Source organism: Astyanax mexicanus, chromosome 1 (assembly GCF_023375975.1).
Source record: "Astyanax mexicanus isolate ESR-SI-001 chromosome 1, AstMex3_surface, whole genome shotgun sequence".
NCBI lineage: Eukaryota > Metazoa > Chordata > Actinopteri > Characiformes > Acestrorhamphidae > Astyanax > Astyanax mexicanus.
This window is the reverse complement of record NC_064408.1, coordinates 1,375,334-1,398,942: the sequence shown is the minus strand read 5'-3', so window position 1 is coordinate 1,398,942 and position 23,609 is coordinate 1,375,334. Positions and strand designations below refer to the sequence as shown.

The window sequence follows — 23,609 nt, the reverse complement described above, 5'->3', positions numbered from 1 at the left end:
TTCTGAATATACATCTGTGTAAAAGTATAGTATACTGTACATACATACAATGAACATATCATATATTTGAACATATTCATATTCATAATATATATGAAATATATTTTGATGTGTTTAGGTGGGAAAGGCATTCTGCTTTAGGCAGATTTAATGTAATATAAACATTATATAAATATAACGTTAAAAAAACTTTTCTGTAAACCTGAGCGCTTAAAATGTGAACACACTATATAATAGAATATATGTGTCATACATATCATACATATCAATTATTGTACATAATTTATTACATGCATTATTACTGTATGATTATTGTATTATTGGTTGATTTTATATATATATATATATATATATATATATATATATATATATATATATATATATATATATATATATATATATATATCATTATTGCATGCGTAATTTTAAGGCGAATCTGTGAATTATTTGTTATATTGTATCAGGATTTTATGAGGATTTGGACCAGTAGAAATGATCTGAAGTTACTTCCATTTAAATTTAACAAAGTTTAAGGGATACAAGATTTTTGTAAGAAAAAGACAATTTTCCATTGTATAAATATATACGTAAAAATTACCAGTTAAAAAAAATATTGGAATATATGTGACATATATGTAAATATCTGACAAAAATATGCTGAATTTAAAGGATTTTTTTAAGGAATGTATTTAAGGGAACTGTGAAGGAATTCCTATTTATCACCAACTACAATTATACAAACTAAAGCAAAATATATTACAATATATATGTAATTGATTTGTATGAATAACTAAAACGTAACAAAAATACATATTGTAGCTTTGGTGCACACCATTTGAAAAGGAATGAAATACACCCACTATCTACAGTATATACGTATCTTATACATGCAATATAAAATACTTATTATATGCTTAATTCTGCATGATATATGAACATTATATTTAGACACAGAATTTGACACAGCATTTGTTTTTCACTTATCAGATTTATTACATATTTAATTGGACACAAATATTTTGACGTGATCATTTAAGAAAGGTGTTCTGCTTTATACAGATTTAATATAATATAAACATTATATAAATATAAAGATTTTCGTTAACCTGAGAGCTTAGAACATGTAATTATTAGTATATGGTTTATATATTAAAGTCTTCAAAACATTAAAACTGTTATAAATGTTCTGAATCCTGGAGGAAGTTGGGTGTGGTGGGTTATACCACGTTGCTGAGTGTGGGGAGGTGTGTGGTGGGTTATACCACATTGCTGATTGTGAGGGGGGGGGTGGGTTTGTGGTGGGTTATACCACGTCGCTGAGTGTGAGGGGGGGGGGTGGGTTATACCACGTTGCTGAGTGTGAGGAGGGGTGTGTGGTGGGTTATACCACGTTGCTGAGTGTGAGGGGGGTGTGGTGGGTTATACCGCGTTGCTGAGTGTGAGGGGGGGTGTGGTGGGTTATACCGCGTTGCTGAGTGTGAGGGGGGGTGTGGTGGGTTATACCGCGTTGCTGAGTGTGAGGGGGGGTGTGGTGGGTTATACCGCGTTGCTGAGTGTGAGGGGGGGTGTCTGGTGGGTTATACCATGTTGCTGAGTGTGAGGGGGGTGTCTGGTGGGTTATACCATGTTGCTGAGTGTGAGGGGGGGTGTGGTGGGTTATACCACGTTGCTGTGTGTGGGGGGGTGTGTGGTGGGTTATACCACGTTGCTGAGTGTGAGGGGGGGTGTGGTGGGTTATACCACATTGCTGTGTGTGTGGGGGGGGGGTGTGGTGGGTTATACCACGTTGCTGAGTGTGAGGGGGGGTGTCTGGTGGGTTATACCATGTTGCTGAGTGTGAGGGGGGGTGTCTGGTGGGTTATACCATGTTGCTGAGTGTGAGGGGGGGTGTGGTGGGTTATACCACGTTGCTGTGTGTGGGGGGGTGTGTGGTGGGTTATACCACGTTGCTGAGTGTGAGGGGGGGTGTGGTGGGTTATACCACGTTGCTGTGTGTGGGGGGGTGTGTGGTGGGTTATACCACGTTGCTGAGTGTGAGGGGGGGTGTGGTGGGTTATACCACGTTGCTGAGTGTGAGGGGGGGTGTGTGGTTGGTTATACCACGTTGCTATGTGTGAGGGGAGGTGTGTGGTTGGTTATACCATGTTGCTGAGTGAGGGGGGGTGTGGTGGGTTATACCACGTTGCTGAGTGTGGGGGGTGTGTGGTGGGTTATACCACGTTGCTGAGTGTGGGGGGGGCGTGTGGTGGGTTATACCACGTTGCTGAGTGTGGGGGGGGTTATACCATGTTGCTGAGTGAGGGGAGGTGTGTTGGGTTATACCACGTTGCTGAGTGTGGGGGGGGTTATACCATGTTGCTGAGTGAGGGGGGGTGTGGTGGGTTATACCACGTTGCTGAGTGTGAGGAGGGGTGGATGTTGGGTTATACCATGTTGCTGAGTGTGGGGGGGTGTGGTGGGTTATACCACGTTGCTGAGTGTGGGGGGTGTGTGGTGGGTTATACCACGTTGCTGAGTGTGAGGAGGGGTGGATGTTGGGTTATACCATGTTGCTGAGTGTGAGGGGGGTGTGGTGGGTTATACCACGTTGCTGAGTGTGAGGAGGGGTGGATGTTGGGTTATACCATGTTGCTGAGTGTGGGGGGGGTGTGGTGGGTTATACCACGTTGCTGAGTGTGAGGAGGGGTGTGTGGTGGGTTATACCACGTTGCTGAGTGTGGGGGGGTGTGTGGTGGGTTATACCACGTTGCTGAGTGTGGGGGGGTGTGTGGTGGGTTATACCACGTTGCTGAGTGTGGGGGGTGTGTGGTGGGTTATACCACGTTGCTGAGTGTGAGGAGGGGTGGATGTTGGGTTATACCATGTTGCTGAGTGTGGGGGGGGTGTGGTGGGTTATACCACGTTGCTGAGTGTGGGGGGTGTGTGGTGGGTTATACCACGTTGCTGAGTGTGGGGGGGTGTGTGGTGGGTTATACCACGTTGCTGAGTGTGGGGGGTGTGTGGTGGGTTATACCACGTTGCTGAGTGTGAGGAGGGGTGGATGTTGGGTTATACCATGTTGCTGAGTGTGAGGGGGGTGTGGTGGGTTATACCACGTTGCTGAGTGTGAGGAGGGGTGGATGTTGGGTTATACCATGTTGCTGAGTGTGAGGGGGGTGTGGTGGGTTATACCACGTTGCTGAGTGTGGGGGGGTGTGTGGTGGGTTATACCACGTTGCTGAGTGTGTGGGGGGGGTTATACCATGTTGCAGAGTTTGAGGGGAGGTATGGTGGGTTATACCACGTTGCTGAGTGTGAGGGGGTGGTTTGGTGGGTTATACCATGTTGCTGAGTGTGAGGGGGTGGTTTGGTGGGTCGGCGGTGTGCATGGTGAGGAACTGGGTCCAGTTTGTGGTGAACCCGTGCGATGGTGCTCCGGTGTTCACCAGCAGTCCGCAGAACCTCCTGCGTCCGGTTCCGTTCCTCAGGGAGAGCTGGACCTCACGCTCCGTCACGTTACAGCTGATATTAATCACCTGCAGGATCAGCAGGTGCAGTAGCCCACCTGTAATTATACAGCTGTACCACACACACGTAAAACACAGCGCTGTGCTGCGTATTACCACACACACATTACAGACACACACAAATAAAAATAAATAAATAAATAAATATTATATATATAGTAAGTGAGTGTATTTCATTCCTTTTCTAAAGGCGCGCACCAAATAAAATATACACATATTAATATGGAGGTATAGATACACATTTTCTACAAGTAATCCATATAAATTAATTACATGTATATTGTAATTTTGCTTCTATTTGTATAAATGTAGTTGATAGAAGAGAATTCCTTTACAGTTTCCTTAAATACATTCCATATTTATTATATATTATATATTAATATAATTATAATATATATTCACGATTTAAAAATGAGTGAAATACACCCACTGTATAGTTACAGCTCTGGAAAAATAAGAGATCACTTAAAAATGATGAGTTTCTTTGATTTTGCCAAATTGAAAACCTCTGGAATATAATCAAGAGGAAGATGGATGATCACAAGTCATCAAACCTTTTTTTGTTATTTCAGCCATTTCTCATTTTCTGTAAATAAATGCTCTAAATGAGAATATTTTTATTTGGAATTTGGGAGAAATGTTGTCTGTAGTTTATAGAATAAAACAACAATGTTCATTTTACTCAAACATAAACATATAAATAGCAAAATCAGAGAAACTGATTCATATAGTACCATTTTAAAATGTTTTGCATTGAAGATTATTACCGTATTTTTCGGACTATAAGGCGCACTTAAAAACTTTTAATTTTCACAAAAATTGACAGTGCGTCTTATAATACGGTGCGCCTTTTGTATGGATTTTACTCGTCAGGTTGTAAGGAGCAGTAAACACACACTCCGTGCAGCGTTATAGAGAGTTTCAGTGCTATACAGAGTCCAGAGCCGTGCAGCTCCGAGGCTGAGCAGCAATAGCATTAGCTAGATGCTAACCGCTAAGCTAGCTAGCTTATTCACTGAGATCAGTATTATCTAAATTTTACTCGTCAGGTTGTAAGGAGCAGTAAACACACACTCCGTGCAGCGTTATACAGAGTTTCAGTGCTATACAGAGTCCAGAGCCGTGCAGCTCCGAGGCTGGAGCAGCAAATAGCATTAGCTAGCTTATTCACTGTTCAGAGATCAGTATTATCTAAATTTTACCCGTCAGGTGTAAGGAGCAGTAAACACACACTCCGTGCAGAGCAGCAATAGCATTAGCTAGATGCTAACCGCTTAGCTAGCTAGCTTTTTCACTGTTCAGAGATCAGTATTTTCTAAATTTAGCACTTTTAATACTGCTGGAGCAGTATTATTAGAGTTAGATGCTAATCGCTAAGCGTTCACCGTTCAGAGGTGAGTTATCGGCCTGTAAGTCTGTGCTGCTTTGCCTGGCTAGCATTAGCTAGATGCTAAGCGCTAACTCTCTCAGAGGTGAGTTTTATCAGCCTGTAATCTGCTTGTTTACCGTGTTAAAACAAGCTACGGGGGACGAATCGCTAGCTAATATCTCACTGTCTTACCAGAACACGCAGGATTACTCAGTGTAACGCTGTCGTTTAAGTTTGGGTTAACTTTACTAGTTTAGGTGACTAGCTAGCGTGCTAGCGGATAGCTATGCTAACGCTGGTGCAGCAAGCCTTAGTGGACATCTGGAAATCTAAGCTTACTGTAAATAAACTGAAGCACGTTACTCACCCAAATAAACAGTTTTCAGGAGAGGAATCTGTGTAGATTAATATCCAGCACTCGTTTGACTTTGAAAGAGCTAGATTTGTATACTGAGACGCTCCACCGGCAAGCGACCACCCCCGGTGGGGGAAGGGAAACATGGCGCCACCCCTGTTCACTTTGATATAGGCACCCTTTCTAGTGTCACTTAACGCGCCTTATAATGCGATGCGCCCTATGTATGGAAAAATAGCAGAAAATAGGCGTTCTTTGATAGTGCGTCTTATAATACGGTGCGCCTTATAGTCCGAAAAATACGGTACTAAAGTCTCCTAAACTAGGAATGAAAACATATGGAATTATTTACTAATCAAAAAAGTGTTAAACAAACCAGAATATGTTTTATATTTTACATTCTTGTTTAGAATTCAGGCAGTTAACAGCTGTGCTGAACTCATCAAGAGTTAATTACTTGAATTTCTTGTCTCTTAATAAAGTGTTTGAGAGCATCAGTTAAAGTAAAGTAGTGAAGAGGTAGAGTTACAGGTATACAGTGAATAGTGAATATTTGAGTAATGTTCGAATCCAGATTATGAGAAGCAATAACTACTCAACTAAATAAAGATAAAAAAAACTTTAAAAATTCAAGAACTTCAAGTTTCCTCAAGTTCAGTCACCACAAAGAACATCAAAAACATTATAATGATGGAACTGGCACTCATCTGGACCGCCCCAGGAAAGTATAGAAGAGCAAGAGTTTCCTCTGTTGTACAGAATAAGTTAATTTAGGTTTGTTTAACACTGTTTTTAAGTTTCTACATTATTCCTTATGTGTTCCTTCATAATCTGATAGATCACTTCACTATTCATTTACTATGTAAAAAGTGTGTCCAAACTTTTGACTGGTACTGTAATAAAGCCCCTACAGTATGGTATAGTATAGTATATTATTGTACCTGTACTGGTTGTAGACCCCGGGGCAGTACAGCAGGGCGGTGAACACACTCTGTCGGGGGCAAACACTGCGCAGCACCATGCTAATCCCATACAGGGACGTCAACAGGAAGAGGAGGAGCGTCAACAGGAAGTCCCTGTGATTGGCCTGCCCCACGCAGCAATTAATCCTGAGATAACACACACACAACAACACATAACACACACACAACAAACACAATTACACTAAAGCTAAAACCTAGAAGTGCACCGTGCACTTTGACTTAGGGCGTGTCAGTGTATCTTTGCTATCGTAACAACGGGAAAAGTACACCTTGTGTGGCTTGAAGTACTAATTGTCTTTATTAATGATGGGTGTGTTTAATTTTGGGCGTGACATGAAATAAACCAATCAGAGTGTCTCTTTAAGAGCTCATCATTCTCTTTAAGAGTAGATCAGGTGAGCTCTGACTTTGGTGGATTGCTATTGTAACGGTGCAGCTACCTGGACGTGTTCAACAATCTCTTCTCAGCAGAGGAAACTGAGCTGCTGGTTGACGCTGTGAAGGAGCTCCAGCAGCTCATTTACGGGAACAGCAATGTTATTTTATTTACTATTCTGTTTATTGTTGATGTAAAAGTTGGGTTTGTGCTGCTGTGTGTTCATGTGTGTGTAATAAGTGGGGGCGTACGCTCGGCTCGGCACAGCGCCTGTGTTACCGAGATAGCGATGAACGTCTGACTGTTGGCGTCTGTCTAGGTTGTATTCAGTCAGTGGAGCTCCTGTGTTTTCTGTTACCAAGATAAACAAGATAAAACTCCAGAAATGTACCTGAACACACCTCATTTCCAGAACACCACGCCCATCAGTGTAGATATATTCAGAAGCTCTGCTGCTGTTTAAACCAGGCAGGAGGAAGGAGTGAAAATAGATCAGATTTGGATCTATTTTACCTGCTGTTTGAATGTAGCCTGACACAGAATGAACCAGTTTTTACTCAAAACAGTAAATATCCTTTTATATTATATATGACAAGTATTGACATATGTGTAAGTGTGTGTGTATCTGTGTGTGTAACAGATTGTCCTGGTGTGTGTATCCAGGCTGAAGACTGGACTCCTGTGGTTTTCACACATGTTCACCAAACCCAGACTCGGTGTGTTTAATACACAAACCCAACAGAGTGTAAAAATATACACGGCCAAAAGTGTTGGGACTCCTGATCATTCATAGTTTCTAATGAGATCAATTAGTAATAAAAAGAGTTAATATCATCTCAAAATCTCACAATATTTATTTCATCTTACAAAAATCACTCAGCATATTAAATTAATGATGTGGTATCTCACAATAATAACATTGTATCTAATTATAATCAGAATATCTCAGAAATATTACACAATATCCTAAAAATACGATATCCCACAATAATGAGAGTATCTTAGATACAATAAGACAGTATCTTAGAGAAAATTAGATAACATTTCATACCAAAAAAAAAGAGTACCTCTAAAAAAATTTATAGTATCTCACAATAATTAGAGTTAGAAAAAAAATTATAACAAAGTATCTCATTACATTACATTACATTACATTACATTACATTACATTACATTACATTTGGCAGACGCTTTTGTCCAAAGCGACTTACAATAGTGAAGTACAATGTAAAATAAGTTTAAAGGTAAAACATCTTTGGATAGGGATAAAAGGAGGACAAAGGGGAATAATAGGATAGAGGAGTGAAGGAGGGGAAGAAGGAAATGAGGTTAGAAGTAGTTAGTGTGTTAGAGGTGTTAGGAGAGTAAGTGCTCTTTGAAGAGCTCTGTCTTCAGGAGTTTCTTAAAGATAGTGAGAGATTCTCCTGATCTGGTAGTAGAAGGTAGTTAGTTAGAGGTGTTAGGAGAGTAAGTGCTCTTTGAAGAGCTCTGTCTTCAGGAGTTTATTAAAGATAGCGAGAGATTCTCCTGATCTGGTAGTGGAAGGTAGTTAGTTAGAGGTGTTAGGAGAGTAAGTGCTCTTTGAAGAGCTCTGTCTTCAGGAGTTTATTAAAGATAGTGAGAGATTCTCCTGATCTGGTAGTGGAAGGTAGTTTGTTCCACCATTGGGGAACTCTGTATGAGAACAGTCTGGATTGCTTTGTGTGTGTGTTTGTTTGGTAAAGCGAGGCGACGTTCATTGGAGGAGCGCAGCGGCCGGGAGGTAGCGTAAGCCTTCAGGAGCGAGTGCAGGTAGGAAGGAGCTGTTCTGTCATCCCCTTGTAGGCGATTGTAAGAGCTTTGAATTTGATGCGAGCATCAACTGGTAGCCAGTGGAGCTCAATGAGCATCTCATAGTAATTAGAGTATTAAGGAAAATAGGAGATACTATCTTATAATAATGAGTTTCTTCGAAAAATGACATGGTAATTAGAGTATTTCAGAAAAACATGTGATGCTATCTTACACTAAAAAGCAAATGACAGTATCTCATAGTAATTAGATACATTTAAATAACAAGTGTACCATAACAATTAAAGTAACTCAGTAAAAATAAGTAGCATCTCATAATAATTATAATAAAAAGTATCTTAGAAAAATTACAGAGTGTCTCATAGTAATTAGAGTATTTTAGTAAAGTCTAGATAGTGTTGAAAATAATAAGTAAATAATAACAATTTAAGTATCTCACTAAAAATAGGTAGCATCTCATAATAATAATTAGAATAATAAGACTTAATAAAAAACAATAAATTATATGGTATCTCATAGTAATTAGAATATTTCAGAAAAATGACATAGTATCTCATAGTAATTTTCACAAAGTATTAAAAAAAATGTCAGATATCTTAAAATAATGAGTATCTAAGAAATTGACTTGGTATCTCAGAGTATCTTAGAAAAAACAAGATGCTATCTTACACTAAAAAGCCTAAAAAAATGACAGTATCTCATAGTAATTAGATACATGGTATACATGGTATCTCATAGTACTTCAGAAAAAGAGATCATAAAGTATCATAAAATAATAAGGAGTATCTAAGGAAAATTACATGGTATCTCATAGTAATTAACGTATTTGAGTACATTTTAGTACATTTAAATGATGAGTATACCATAACAATTATAGTAACTCAGTAAAAATAGGACCTCTTAGAAAAATAAAAAGTATCTTAGAAAAATTACTTAGTGTCTCATAGTAACATTTTTAAAAAATGTCAGATATCTTAAAGTATCTAAGAAATTGACTTGGTATCTCATAGTAATTAGAATATCTTACACTAAAAACCTAAGAAAAATGACAGTATCTCATAGTAATTAGATACATGGTATACATAGTATCTCATAGTACTACAGAAAAAGAGATCATAAAGTATCATAAAATAATCTAAGGAAAATTACATGGTATCTCATAGTAATTAGCGTATTTGAGTACATTTTAGTACATTTAAATTACGAGTATACTAAATTACTATAATTATAAGTAACTCAGTAAAAATAGGTAGCATCTATTAGTAGTATTTTAGTAAAGTGTAGATAGTGTTTCAAAATAATAGGTAAATAATAACAATTTAAATAGGTAGCATCTCATAATAATAATTAGAAAAATAAGACTCAATATTAAAATAAATTATATGGTATCTCATAGTTATTAGAATATTTCAGAAAAATGACAGTATTTTATAGTAATTTTCACAAAGTATTTAAAAAAAATGTCAGATATCTTCTAATAATGAGTATCTAAGTAATTGACTTGGTATCTCATAGTAATAAGAGTATCTTAGAAAAAAACGAGATACTATCTTATAATAATAAGAGTATCTTAGAAAAATTACAAAGTATCTCATAGTAATTAGAGTATTTCAGAAAAAATAGATAGTATCTCAAAGTAATGTGAGTATCATACTAATTAGAGTATTTTAGAAACATTGAAAGTATCTTAGAAATAATTAATAAGTCTCAAAATAAATAAAAGTAAATTAAATATTTTTAATTAATAAATGAAATATATAAACGCTCACCAGACGCAGTGATGGTCCATACGCAGCACACACACTCCACAGATCCTGCAGTGCCCCGCCCGGGGCGGACGCACCAATCGGCACACGGGACACCACTTCCTCTTTGTTCCCATGGCACTCTCCGATTGGCTGACTCCATTGCAGTGGGCGGAGTCCTTGTTGCAGAGTTGGCTCTGATTGGTAGAGGTAGGACTGGCGTGTGCAGAGTGGGCGTGGTCGGCTCGGACGATCCCCGGACCCTGCTTGGTGCGGACGAGCGACACCAGCATCAGGACCATGCCGGCTGTCACGGTAACCACCTGCAGGTAGGTGACGTCGCCCCTGGGCAGGATCTCAGTCAGGAACAGGAAGTACATGTAGGCGAGGGAGAAGAGCGCCAGGCTGAGGAAGAACAGAGTCCGCCTCTTTTTACGGTGCGTTACATAATAATACCATAGTACCAGCCCTGGCAGAGCCGTCAGGACTACAACTCCCAGCATGCAGTGCAGCGCCGCCACCTGCAGCAGAACAGGAAGCAGCAGCATGGGGGGCAGAGCAGACAGCTCGATACGGACAGGTACCAACGAACAACACGAAAAACCCAGACGATCCGTCAGAACTGAAGAGAGGCGGGACAGGAAGTCCACGTTCTTAACTTCCTTCTGAAGTAATCTGAAAAAAAATGAGATAAACAGATTTTGACAGACTGTAATACACTACAGGAAGCTTAGGGGGTGCTCTATAATGCTCTATAATGTTCATATGATCCACAACACGCTCATTCTAACAGACTGTAATACACTACAGGAAGGGTAGGGGGTGCTCTATAATGCTCTATAATGTTTATATGATCCACAACACGCTCATTCTGACAGACTGTAATACACTACAGGAAGTGTAGGGGGCGCTCTATAATGCTCTATAATGCTCTAAAATGTTCATATGATCCACAACACGCTCATTCTGACAGACTGTAATACACTACAGGAAGCGTAGGAGGCGCTCTATAATGCTCTATAATGTTTATATGATCCACAACACGCTCATTCTGACAGACTGTAATACACTACAGGAAGTGTAGGGGGCGCTCTATAATGCTCTATAATGCTCTAAAATGTTCATATGATCCACAACACGCTCATTCTGACAGACTGTAATACACTACAGGAAGCGTAGGAGGCGCTCTATAATGCTCTATAATGTTCATATGATCCACAACACGCTCATTCTGACAGACTGTAATACACTACAGGAAGCGTAGGGGGTGCTCTATAATGCTCTATAATGTTCATATGATCCACAACACGCTCATTCTGACAGACTGTAATACACTACAGGAAGCGTAGGAGGCGCTCTATAATGCTCTATAATGTTCATATGATCCACAACACGCTCATTCTGACAGACTGTAATACACTACAGGAAGCGTAGGGGGACGCTCTATAATGCTCTATAATGTTCATATGATCCACAACACACTCATTCTGACAGACTGTAATACACTACAGGAAGCGTAGGGGGACGCTCTATAATGCTCTATAATGTTCATATGATCCACAACACACTCATTCTGACAGACTGTAATACACTACAGGAAGTGTAGCGGGCGCTCTATAATCCTCTATAATGCTCTATAATGTGTTTTTCTCTTACTTTTCACAGGTATCATCCAGTTCCTCACAGTCGCAGCAGCAGTACTCCCTCTGCTGGTCGATGTCGCCACAGCAGCAGATCGGATCGTCCAGTTCTGGAGGTTTGAAACGTTCCCGCTTCATTCTGACCACCCCGGCCAACAGGGGGTGCCGCAATCATTCGGCCTAATCTACACCAATCAGCTGCTCTACAGAGCTTTAACTGAGAAAGAGAAAAAAAAAGTAAGATAATGAAAATCAGTTTAAAGGCCATTTTATTAGAAACACCTACCGTGTGGTTTTACTTGTAATAATGAAAAATAAAAACTGCATATATATATATATATATATTGTACCACAAATAGATCTATATAGTCCTGAAGTGTATGTAGTGCTGGTTTATAATAGTACTGATAAAAGTTTACATAAAGTACTGAAATGGTTGTGTTTTATACTGAAATAATACAAATAGGGTTATATAATGCTAAATAATACTAAAAAGAGCTTTATATGAACTTGATGCCCTAAAAATGACCTATATTGAACTGTTTTATATAGTACTAAAAATGGCTCTGTGTAGTATTAGAAATTGGATTTATATAGTACTGAACTGGAGACAGTATAAAAATGGAACCCTAAATAATACTAAAAGGGCTTTATATGAACCAGGTACCCTAAAAAGAGACTATATAGTACTAAAAAGCTGCTATATAATATTAACATGTCTTTTAAAGTATGAAAGTGGTTCAAAATATATTCTATATATATTAAATATAATACACTGACACAAATCTATATACTATAAATTAAATTAATACAGTATTTCAAAGGTACTAAAAATGGCTCTGTAGGTCACGGAATGACCCAGGCAGGGAGACGAGGAGGCGGACACAGGTGCAGGTAGGAGCGATATAAATAAATAATTTATTAAATAAATAACAAGAAACACAAAGAAACAAGTAAACACGTAACAAAGATAATCAAATCACAAAGAACACGTAATAATAAAGTAAACCAAAACAAACGAGAGGAACTAGTGAACAAAAACTCAACAAACAAGAAGTACTAAATATATATATATATATAAACAGGGAGTAAATAAACAAAGAAACAAACAAAGCTAAGAACATAAACAAGGAATAAACAAGAAACTAGAAACTACCAAAAATAACCAAGAAATAACCAAAACTAAACAGGGCAGGGATATATATATATATAGACAAGGAATATACTAGAAACTAGTGATGGGTCTAATGACCCTGAAACCTCGACACATGCGCCGAGCTGTCAAGGCGAAACCCCGTGTCGGTGCGCGTATCAAGTTAAGGAAAACCACGTGACCGATACACTTCCTGTATCGTTTGGTAGCGATGGGTCTGACGACACTGGAACCTCAGCGCATGCACCGAGCAAACAAGGCGAACCCCTGTGTCGGACCGCGTATCATTTTAAGGAAAACCACGTGACCGATACACTTCCTGTATCGTTTGGTAGCGATGGGTCTGACGACACTGGAACCTCAGCGCATGCACCGAGCAAACAAGGCGATCCCCTGTGTCAGACCGCGTATCCTTTTAAGGAAAACCACGTGACCGATGCATTTCCTCGCGCAGTTGCTTGCAATGACTTTCTTAGTCCAGCAGATGTCGCCATTAAGTGATACAGCAACACAGTTTCAACACAGTGTCGTTACAGTTTGGGAAATGTGCCATACACCCAATGAGGTTTCATCTGCCCATCACTACTAGAAACAAAAACAAAGCAGGGTATATACAGGGAGCTAGGGAACACGGAGCTAAACAAGAAACTAGAAAAAACCAAACAAGAAATAAACAGAGAAAAACACAGAGCAAGGACTAGGGCTAGGAAACGCGGAGAAACACAGAGAGACAAAACAACAGAGGTTAGTGCAAAGACCGTCGGAGACAAAGTGGTAGACGAGGGCTATTTAAAGAAACAGGAAACACTATAATTAGAAACACCTGGGGAAGGGGTGGAGCTACAAATGAGAAACAGGTGGAAAAGTACTGAGACGGGAGACACAGGAGAGCACAGGTCACGTGGGGAATACACACAGAGACACGAGACAGGGCTAAGACCTGACACTGTACTTTACTCTACTATACAGTATTAAAATGTGCCTCTTTACTTGTCTTAGTAGAAACTGTAGTGAAACAGGACAGTTTTGTAAACGTTTCTATATAGTACTGAAAAGTGCTCTGTGTAGAACTAGAAAACCGCACTATATAGTACTGAAGTAGAGACAGTATTGAAAGGGGACTCTATATAATAATAAAAATTGTTTTATATGACTTAAGTACGCTAAAAAGGACATATATAGTACTGTAAACTTTTCCATATAGTACTGTACAGGGCTCTATGTAGTACTAGCATAGGGGTTCTATATAGTACAAAAGTGGAGACAGTATTGAAAGTCTAATTAATATTTAAAAGGGCCTTTTTAAAGGAACCTATATAGTTTTAAATACATTTCTATATAGTACTGAAAAGAGCTGCAGTACTAGAAGAGGCCCTATATAGTACTGAAGTGGAGACAGTATATAAAAGGGGTAATAATACTAAAAATAACTATATATGAACCACGTATCCTTAAGAGGGCCTATAAAGACCTATAAAGTATTTAAAAAGTTTCTATATAGTACTGAAAGGGGCTCTGGGTGGTACTAGAAAGTGGTTCTATATAGTACTGAACTAGGTACCCTAAAAAGGACTATATAGTACTAAGAAATGTGTGCTGTATAATAGTGATCACTAATCTTTAGTAAAAGGGCTTTTAAAGTAATAAAAGTGGTTCTAAATAGTATTAGTACTAGTAATTATTCTTTTAAAAACACATCTTTTAGAGTGAGATGAGCTACAGTCTGTAAGTGAGCATCAGCAGGGTGGAGCTAAAAGGCAGGGGTTTCCGATAAAGTGTCCGGGGTGTCTCCCGGGCAGATTTGTTGAATAGGATTATGGGTTTTATTGCAGCTCTCAGCCGGTTATGCGAGCGCTGCTGCAACATGACGCCGCCGCTAACCGTGTTAGTTACTTTATATAGCGAGCAGGAGGCTAATGATCCGGATCAGCCTGAGAGGAATTCAGCACATCTTTATCTGAACTAAAGCCTGAGATTAACCCAAACACCACGTTCCTCACCTCATTTAATAATAAAACATCTATTAAAAACTTTATTTTAACCCTTTAATGCACAAAAATGGGTCAAGAGTGACCCGGCTGAGTTTTAATTTTATATATCTTTGCAATAAATCAATTTAATCATTCAGTATTCAAGATATTCCTCAATTAACTTGTTTTTAATTATAGAACATCCTTATTTTATTTTTCCCTTTTTAATTTTTTTAATAAAAGCACACATGGTTCAAAAATGACCCGCATTCATTTCCTATGCATAAAACAACCAAAACTAATCTGACTGGGATACATCCTGGCCACTTTATCGGAAACCCCTGAGTGTGTTTCTAATGAATACTTACTATTACTAGTACTGTTTAGAAACGCTTTAAGTACTTTAAAAATCATTTGAATGAAGATGTAGATCAATATTATATCGCACTCTTTTCAGTACTGTATAAGTCCATTTTTTTTTATCATGTATCTTAGCAAAAAATTAATTAATGACTTCAGAATTTAAGGTATTCTTCAATTAACTTGTTTTTGATTATATTACATCCTTATTTTATTTGTTTTACCTTTCTTACGTTTTTACCTTTCTAACTTTGTGTAAAAATATGGATAATATTTACTATTAAATATAAATTAATCTTCAAAAAAATAAAAATAATAAAAATAGTTGCACCCAGATGCAGTCAACATGATTCAAAAATGATCAAAAGATTTAGCTGTCTGGATTGGAGTGACTGTGCTTCCATCCAATGCAGACAGACTAATTTGCATATGGTGGCCATATTTGATGCATATTAAGGGGCAGGCTCTACTAGGTATTTTGCTACCACACACATTAGGATTAGGTAAAAAACCCAGGACTAGTTCGCAAAGTAGTCTAAAAGCTCAAAAAGCTTGCATAGTACTGAGAAAGATTGGAAATAGTACTGAAATTAATATAGTACAAAAAACATAATCTAAATAATAGTATAAATGCTTAATATAGAATTAAATAGATATGGTACTGAAAATATTTTTGCATTTTTAACTCTATAAGGGTACTTCATATAGTACAAAAAAATATATAGTGCTTAAAAAATCATTGGAAAGGTGTTCTATGTACAGTAAAATTAAAAATGATTTTTTGTATTGTATAGAACTCTGATATACGGACTGTACAGTCAGTGGGAAGTGATTGGCACATATTAAAACTTTTTTTTCCCATAATTTATTCATGCACTCTATTTTCTGTTCTATTTTAATGTGGATGGAAATTAATTTTAATACCCTTTAATGCACCGATTGATTAGATAAACCCAGTTCTGGACGGGAACTTTAGAAACTGGCTTAAATCATGTATAGTTAACCTAACATACCTATTTGGAAAATAAATATATAAAAACATATTTTATTTTTATTGTATTTGTACTTTGCAGTTTTACATTTATGTATAATGTTTTGTTTTATTATTTTATTATTTTTTTGGAATTGTTTTGTTTTTATTGCGTCTTATCTTAATTGTTGATTACTTCATTTTACATAATAATCTTAATTGTATTAATTTACTTGTTTCTTTAATTTTTTTCTAAATGTTAATATGTACAGCACTTTGAGCTGCATTTTAATGTATAAAAGGTGCTATATAAATAGTTTACTAATATTAATAATAAATGCATTTGAACATTACATTTTTAAATTGAAAAATTATTTTAAAATGTATTTCACATTCTAAATAAACTCACACATATATTTACTCACTTTTGGCGTACATTAAATATTTGTGTTATACATTATGTTGTATTTGTTACATGTTTACTGTTATATACATTGTATATTTGTATTTATTGTATTACATTATGTTTTCTATGTAAACAAACCTTCAGTACCCATATTAATGGTTGTAAATATAACACCAGTTGCTGTGTGAACATTTTGTCCCGTGTTTCGTACAGTATAGTGTGATTTAGATCAAAGGAAAGCACTATTTCACTTTCTCACACTGCCTTTGATCTTACTGACAGTCAGAGTGAGCTTCACAGGTGATCACCACACAAATGTGTGTGCACGTTTTGCTAGCTTTGTGCTATCAGCTATCAGCTGCTCTACAGAGCTTTAACTGAGAACGAGAAAAAAAAGTAAGATAATGAAAATCAGTTTAAAGGCCATTTTATTAGAAACACCTACCGTGTGGTTTTACTTGTAATAATGAAAAATAAAAACTGCATATATATATATATATATAGTACCACAAATAGATCTATATAGTCCTGAAGTGTATGTAGTATGTAGTAAACGTTTCTATATAGTACTGAAAGGTGCTCTGTGTAGAACTAGAAAACCGCACTATATAGTACTGAAGTTGAGACAGTATTGAAAGGGGACTCTATATAATAATAAAAATTGTTTTATATGACTTAAGTACGCTAAAAAGGACATATATAGTAATTGTGGGGACCAGAAGTCCTCACACACACACATCTTAATTTATCGGTTTATGAGGACAATTCGATGGTCCCCACAATTTTGAGGACTTTTTTTTACAGTAAGAATGGAAGGTCCTCACATGAATAGAAATGATCGGTGTGTGTGTGTGTGTATGAGTGTGTGTGTGTGTGTGTGTGTGTGTGTGTGTGTGTGTGTGTATGAGTGTGTGTAACACATGTCCAATATCAGCAACAGACAGAAGGTCCTGGACTCTGACCACATGCCCATATGTTAGACTACACACTATTAACCACCGAGACGGATCCTAATCAGCACCAAACACGGGGTTATACAGTACCTCCATACAGCTCACTTAAAAATGATGAGTTTCTTTGATTTTATCAAATTAAAAACCTCTGGAATATAATCAAGAGGAAGATGGATGATCACAAACCATCAAACCACCAAACTGAACTGCTTGAATTTTTGCACCAGGAGTAAAGCAGCATAAAGTTATCCAAAAGCAGTGTGTAAGACTGGTGGAGGAGAACATGATGCCAAGATGCATGAAAAAAATTGTGATTAAAAACCAGGATTATTCCACCAAATATTGATTATTTCTGAACTCTTAAAACTTTATGAATATGAACTTGTTTTCCTTGCATTATTTGAGGCTTTAGAAATAATTTTATAACCTTTTCCAGACTGATAGATGATCAATGACTTTTTTCTCATCTGTTGTTGAGTTTCTTCAGATGGGGGTTTAATAATAATAATAATGTGCTGCTTTTTGAGATCTTTTATCTGCTTTATGTTGTCAGACAGGTTCTATTTAAGTGATTTTTCTATTAATTGATTCTTTAATTCTATTAAAACTCAGCTTTACAATAAGTGATTAATCACAGTTAATTTATGGGGATGAACACTTTTTCACACAGGGCTAAATTTGATCGGATATTTTTCCCCCTTAATAAATAAAATCATAATTTAAAAAGTGCTTTTTATTTACTCAGGTTATATTTCATTTGATAATCTGAACAATTTCAATATCAAAAATGCAAAAAGCATAAAAAAACCTAAACAGCTCTGTAAAAAATGAAGAGATCACTTCAGTTTCTGAATCAGTTTCTCTGATTTTGCTATTTATAGGTTTATGTTTGAGTAAAATGAACATTGTTGTTTTATTCTATAAACTACAGACAACATTTCTCCCAAATTACCAATAAAAATATTCTCATTTAGAGCATTTATTTACAGAAAATGAGAAATGGCTGAAATAACAAAAAAGATGCAGAACTTTCAGACCTCAAATAATGCAAAGAAAACAAGTTCATATTCATAAAGTTTTAAGAGTTCAGAAATAATCAATATTTGGTGGAATAATCCTGGTGGTTTTTTATCACAGTTTTTTCATGCATCTTGGCATCATGTCCTCCTCCACCAGTCTTACACACTGCTTTTGGATAACTTTATGCTGCTTTACTCCTGGTGTAAAAAATCAAGCAGTTCAGTTTGGTGGTTTGATGGTTTGTGATCATCCATCTTCCTCTTGATTATATTCCAGAGGTTTTTAATTTGCTAAAATCAAAGAAACTCATCATTTTTAAGTGCTCTCTTATTTTTTACAGAGCAATTATATTTATATATGTTGAATCAGGGCCATCTCGTCCTCTCTGGAGGGTGAGGAATCGGGTCGAGCTGAAGTTCTCCCTCAGAGAAATCTCCTCCGTCTCCAATCAGTGTAACCAGTGGTTCTGAATAATCCACATGGGGCGTGTTCCAAATTACACTTCGCTCCCTAGAGAGTGCACACTAATGAGCCCGTCTGCAGGAGAGGCCTGAATATAATGGGTTCAAATCTGAGCTTCAGTTTCACTTGAATAAAACACACAATACTACAGGTCAAAAGTATTAGAACACCCCAATTTACTCATATTAATTAATAAATATATATACAGCATATACTGATGTATTCTGTGCGTGTGAAATACAGTTCATATGCACCTAAATCATAATTCAAACACTGATAGTAATTCAAAATATACTGTCTATATATCAAAATTGGCGTCTCTAAGTGTCTAAAAGACTACAGCAACTTATATACCACAGCGCAACCCCAAAGCAGCCACCTGTAGAGGTGGGCGATACCGGGAAATTTGGTATCGATCCGATACCAAGTAAACGCAGGGCCAGTATTGCCGATATCGATACTGATACCGATACTTTTTAATATTTAAGCTTTATAGATCCAAATGATCCAAAAACCTAGGATATAATTTCACCAAACATTGTAAGTGATAACAAAATACTTTAGTATCACAATCAACATTTTTTGTTTAGAAACAATGGAACAGTAACAAAACAAAGTTTAAATATAAAATAAATAAAAAAATAAAGAAAATAAAAATTCTCCCCTCACTAGACATCTTTTCTAGTTCTTTGTTTCTTTTTTTAATAGAATTGTCATTTGGAAAAACAATAAAAATAAGGAATTGTCTTCCTTTCAGTGCAATTCAAATGCAAGTTTTTCTTAAATAAACAGAGTGTAAAAAAATATCACTCAACACTAATCTCCTGAGGTAGAGGCGTGTCGACTCGAGGAGAGCGCTGAGTGGGCGGGGCCAGGCTGAGCCTACCTGCATGGCGGTTTGGCTGGCTTTGCTGAGCCATGTGACGCATGTGCTACAACAAGAGACCAGAGAGTAGACTGTGGTGAATCTCGTGCGCAGCAGAAAAAAGCTTGAATATCGATATTTTTACACGAGTATTGCTCAATACCAATACCAGCGTTGGTATCGATATTATCGATATTTGGATCGATCCGCCCACCTCTAGCCACCTGGCATACCTCAGCAACCACTTGTAGACATGTACAGGTCTAAAAATGGTTCTGTATAGTAATAAAAATGACCTAATATAGTACAGATTTTATCTCTAGATAGCTTTAGTAATATAATTTTTTTTCTATATAGCACTAAAATGTGTTTTATGCAGTACTAAACATGTTTTATACAGCATTAAAAACTTATTGTACTTATTGTCAAGACAGCACTAAAACATGCTTTACAGAACACTGAAAAAGATATGTATAGTACAGTAAATATGTTATATACTGTACTATAGATGATTCTAAGTTCTATGTAATAAAAAAAGATTTAGTATAGGTACAAAAATGGTTTTAAATAGTGCTGAAAAAGTTGATGATTTTGTATTACTAAAAATAAGTACTGCATACTACAGCAAAGATTCCATATAACCCTATAAAAAAGATTGTATATAGTACTGTACTGCTGAAATATGTTGTACACTGTATTAGAAAGGGTTTATCTATCATTTGGTAGTGCTGAAATATGCTGCGTATAGTACTAAAATTAGTTCTAGTGATACAAAGGTTGTATATAACACTGAAAAAATATACTATATAGTACTGTAGTGCTGAAACATGTAAAAATATGTTTTAAACTGTATCTAAAGGGGTTATCTAGTTTATAGTGCTGAAATATGCTGCATAAAATACTAAAAATTAGTTATATAACACTAAAATATTCTATATAGTACTGTATTACTATATAGTACTGGAATATGTTGCATGTAGTACTACAAATAGTTATAGTACCACAAAGGTTCTGTATAACACTGAAAAAGACTCTATACAGTAAACTGTATCTAAAGGGTTTATCTGTAATTTGGCACTGCTTAAATATGCTGCGTGTAGTACTAAAATTAGTTTTAGTACAACAAAGGTTCTACATACACTGAAAAAATATACTATATAGTACTGTAGTACTAAAATATGTAAAAAAAAATATGTTTTAAACTGTATCTAAAGGGGTTATCTAGTTTGGCATTGCTGAAATATGCTGTATATAGTCCTAAAACTGAGTCGTGTACTACAAAGATTCTATATAACACTGAAAATATATACTATATAGTACTGTATTACTAAAATATGTTAAAATATGTTCTAAACCTTATCTAAGGGTGTAATCTGGTTTGGTAGTGCTAAAACATGTTGCGTATAGTACTAAAATTAGTTTTAGTACAACAAAGGTTGTATATAACACTGAAAAAATATACTATATAGTACTGTAGTGCTGAAATATGTAAAAATATGTTTTAAACTGTATCTAAAGGGGTTATCTAGTTGATAGTGCTGAAATATGCTGCATAAAATACTAAAAATTAGTTATAGTACCACGAAGAGTCTATGTAACACTGAAAAAACATACTATATAGTACTGTAGTGCTGGAATATGTTGCATATAGTACTAAAAATATTTATAGTACCACAAAGATTCTATATAATACTGAAAAAAGACTCTATATAGTAAACTGTATCTAAAGGGTTTATCTAGTTTGGTAGTGCTGAAATATGCTGCATAAAATACTAAAAAATAGTTCTAGTACCACAAAGATTCTATATAACACTGAAAAAACTTACTATATAGTACTGTAGTGCTGGAACATGTTGCGTATAGTACTAAAATTAGTTGTAGTACAACAAAGGTTCTAGATAACACTGAAAAAAATATACTATATAGTACTGTAGTGCTGAAATATGTAAAAATATGTTTTAAACTGTATCTAAAGGGGTTATCTAGTTGATAGTGCTGAAATATGCTGCATAAAATACTAAAAATTTGTTATAGTACCACGAAGAGTCTATATAACACTAAAATATTCTATATAGTACTGTAGTACTATATAGTACTGGAATATGTTGCATATAGTTTTAAAAAATTGTTCTAGTATCACAAAGGTTCTGTATAATACTGAAAAAAGATTATCTAGTTTGGTAGTGCTGAAATATGCTGCGTATAGTACTAAAAATCAGTTCTAGTACTAGAAAGGTTCTATATTATACTGAAAAAAAAAGATTATATATAAAAAAGATTCTACGTAGTACTGTATTACTAAAATATGTTAAAATATGTTCTAACCCTTATCTAAGGGTGTAATCTGGTTTGGTAGTGCCTAAATATGCTGCATATAGAACTAAAATTAGTTCTAGTGTATCAAAGGTTCTATATAACACTGAAAAACATACTATATAGTACTGTAGTGCTGAAACACGCTGCATATAGTACTAAAAATGTGTTTTACTCTGTACCTGAAGCAGTTTTTAACTAAAGCCAGAGTTTTTTAACCACAGGCTTTTAGTTAAATTCTACACAGACTGTAGAATTCTCCTGTTATGTTATAAAGCTCTATAAAGCAGGTGATAATTAATTAGGTAATTAATTACAGGTGATGAGGATGTGATGATACAGGTATAATCAGGTATAATCAGGTGTTGAGTCAGTGGTACCTGTAGCTCTCTGTGTTCCTGAATGTTCCTTCAGTGATGAGCAGGTGAACAGGGCTCTACAGGTGAACAGGTGCAGCTCCTCCGGTATGAATTACAGTCCAGTCCTCCGTCTAGTCCTGCGTACGGTTCCCATAATCCCACAGTGTTTAACCAGAGACACTACACTACATACTGCATACACTCTCTCTCTCTCTTAACCTATCCAACCTCTCTCGTCCTGTCTGTTTGCTCCTCCCATCACTCTCTACTCACCACTTATCTCTCTCTCTCTCTCTACACCCCTCCCATCCCTCTCTCACACTTCACCATCCTCTCTCTCTCTCTCTCTCTCTCTCTCTCTCTCTCTGCTGTATTTGTGTCTGGTTGCCCTTGAGGCACTCTGTGAATAAGGGTGTGGTTGAGGCAGGTGTTGGTTGCTCAGGTAATCAGTATAAAATGAATTTTTAAAATCTATATCCTAATCCTATACTTATAAATAACTAATACATATTCATCTATAACCAATATATACCCATCTATACCCAAACATACCAACCATACCCAACTATACACTTATATACCCATACATGACCACATATTACCAATTATACTCATCTATAACATATCTATACCTATATAAAGCCATCTAAACCATACATACCCACATATACCCAATTAGACAAACCATACCCATACATACCCACATATACCCAACTATACTTATACATATGTAACCATTATGTACCATTCTATATCCACTTATACCAATTTATTCCCATCTGTATTTGTGTCTGGTTGACCTAGAAGCACTCATCTATACTCATGCTTACCAATCTATACCCATTTACACTCACCTATAACCAATATATACCCATCGATACCCATATACACCCACCCATCTATACTCATCTATAACAAAAAATGTGCCCATCTATACCCATACATACCAATCTATACCCATTTATACTCTTCTATAACCAACGGGTACCCACCTAGAACCATACATACCAGTC

General features: G+C 36.5%; 1 protein-coding gene across 1 annotated transcript; it reads right to left on the bottom strand.

The window, feature by feature from the left end:
• Positions 1 to 1,322: 1,322 nt before the first annotated feature.
• Positions 1,323 to 22,805, bottom strand: zdhhc23a (zinc finger DHHC-type palmitoyltransferase 23a). The gene is made up of 5 exons (XM_049465516.1): positions 22,618 to 22,805; positions 11,782 to 11,982; positions 10,150 to 10,800; positions 6,172 to 6,339; positions 1,323 to 3,591 (listed from the first exon to the last, which is right to left on the bottom strand). Exons 2-5 carry the CDS (start codon positions 11,901 to 11,903, stop codon positions 3,315 to 3,317), a joined length of 1,218 nt encoding a protein of 405 aa, XP_049321473.1. The 5' UTR covers positions 11,904 to 11,982; positions 22,618 to 22,805; the 3' UTR covers positions 1,323 to 3,314.
• Between the last annotated feature and the right edge of the window lie 804 nt (positions 22,806 to 23,609).

Excerpts from the sequence above, each read along its gene's own strand:
- zdhhc23a (XM_049465516.1), bottom strand. The coding sequence starts at position 11,903 with ATGAAGCGGGAACGTTTCAAACCTCCAGAACTGGACGATCCGATCTGC. Across the intron at positions 10,801-11,781 it reads CTGGATGATACCTGTGAAAA|ATTACTTCAGAAGGAAGTTA; the intron begins GTAAGAGAAAAA and ends ATTTTTTTTCAG. Across the intron at positions 3,592-6,171 it reads GGGGTCTACAACCAGTACAG|CACAGCGCTGTGTTTTACGT; the intron begins GTACAATAATAT and ends GGTAATACGCAG.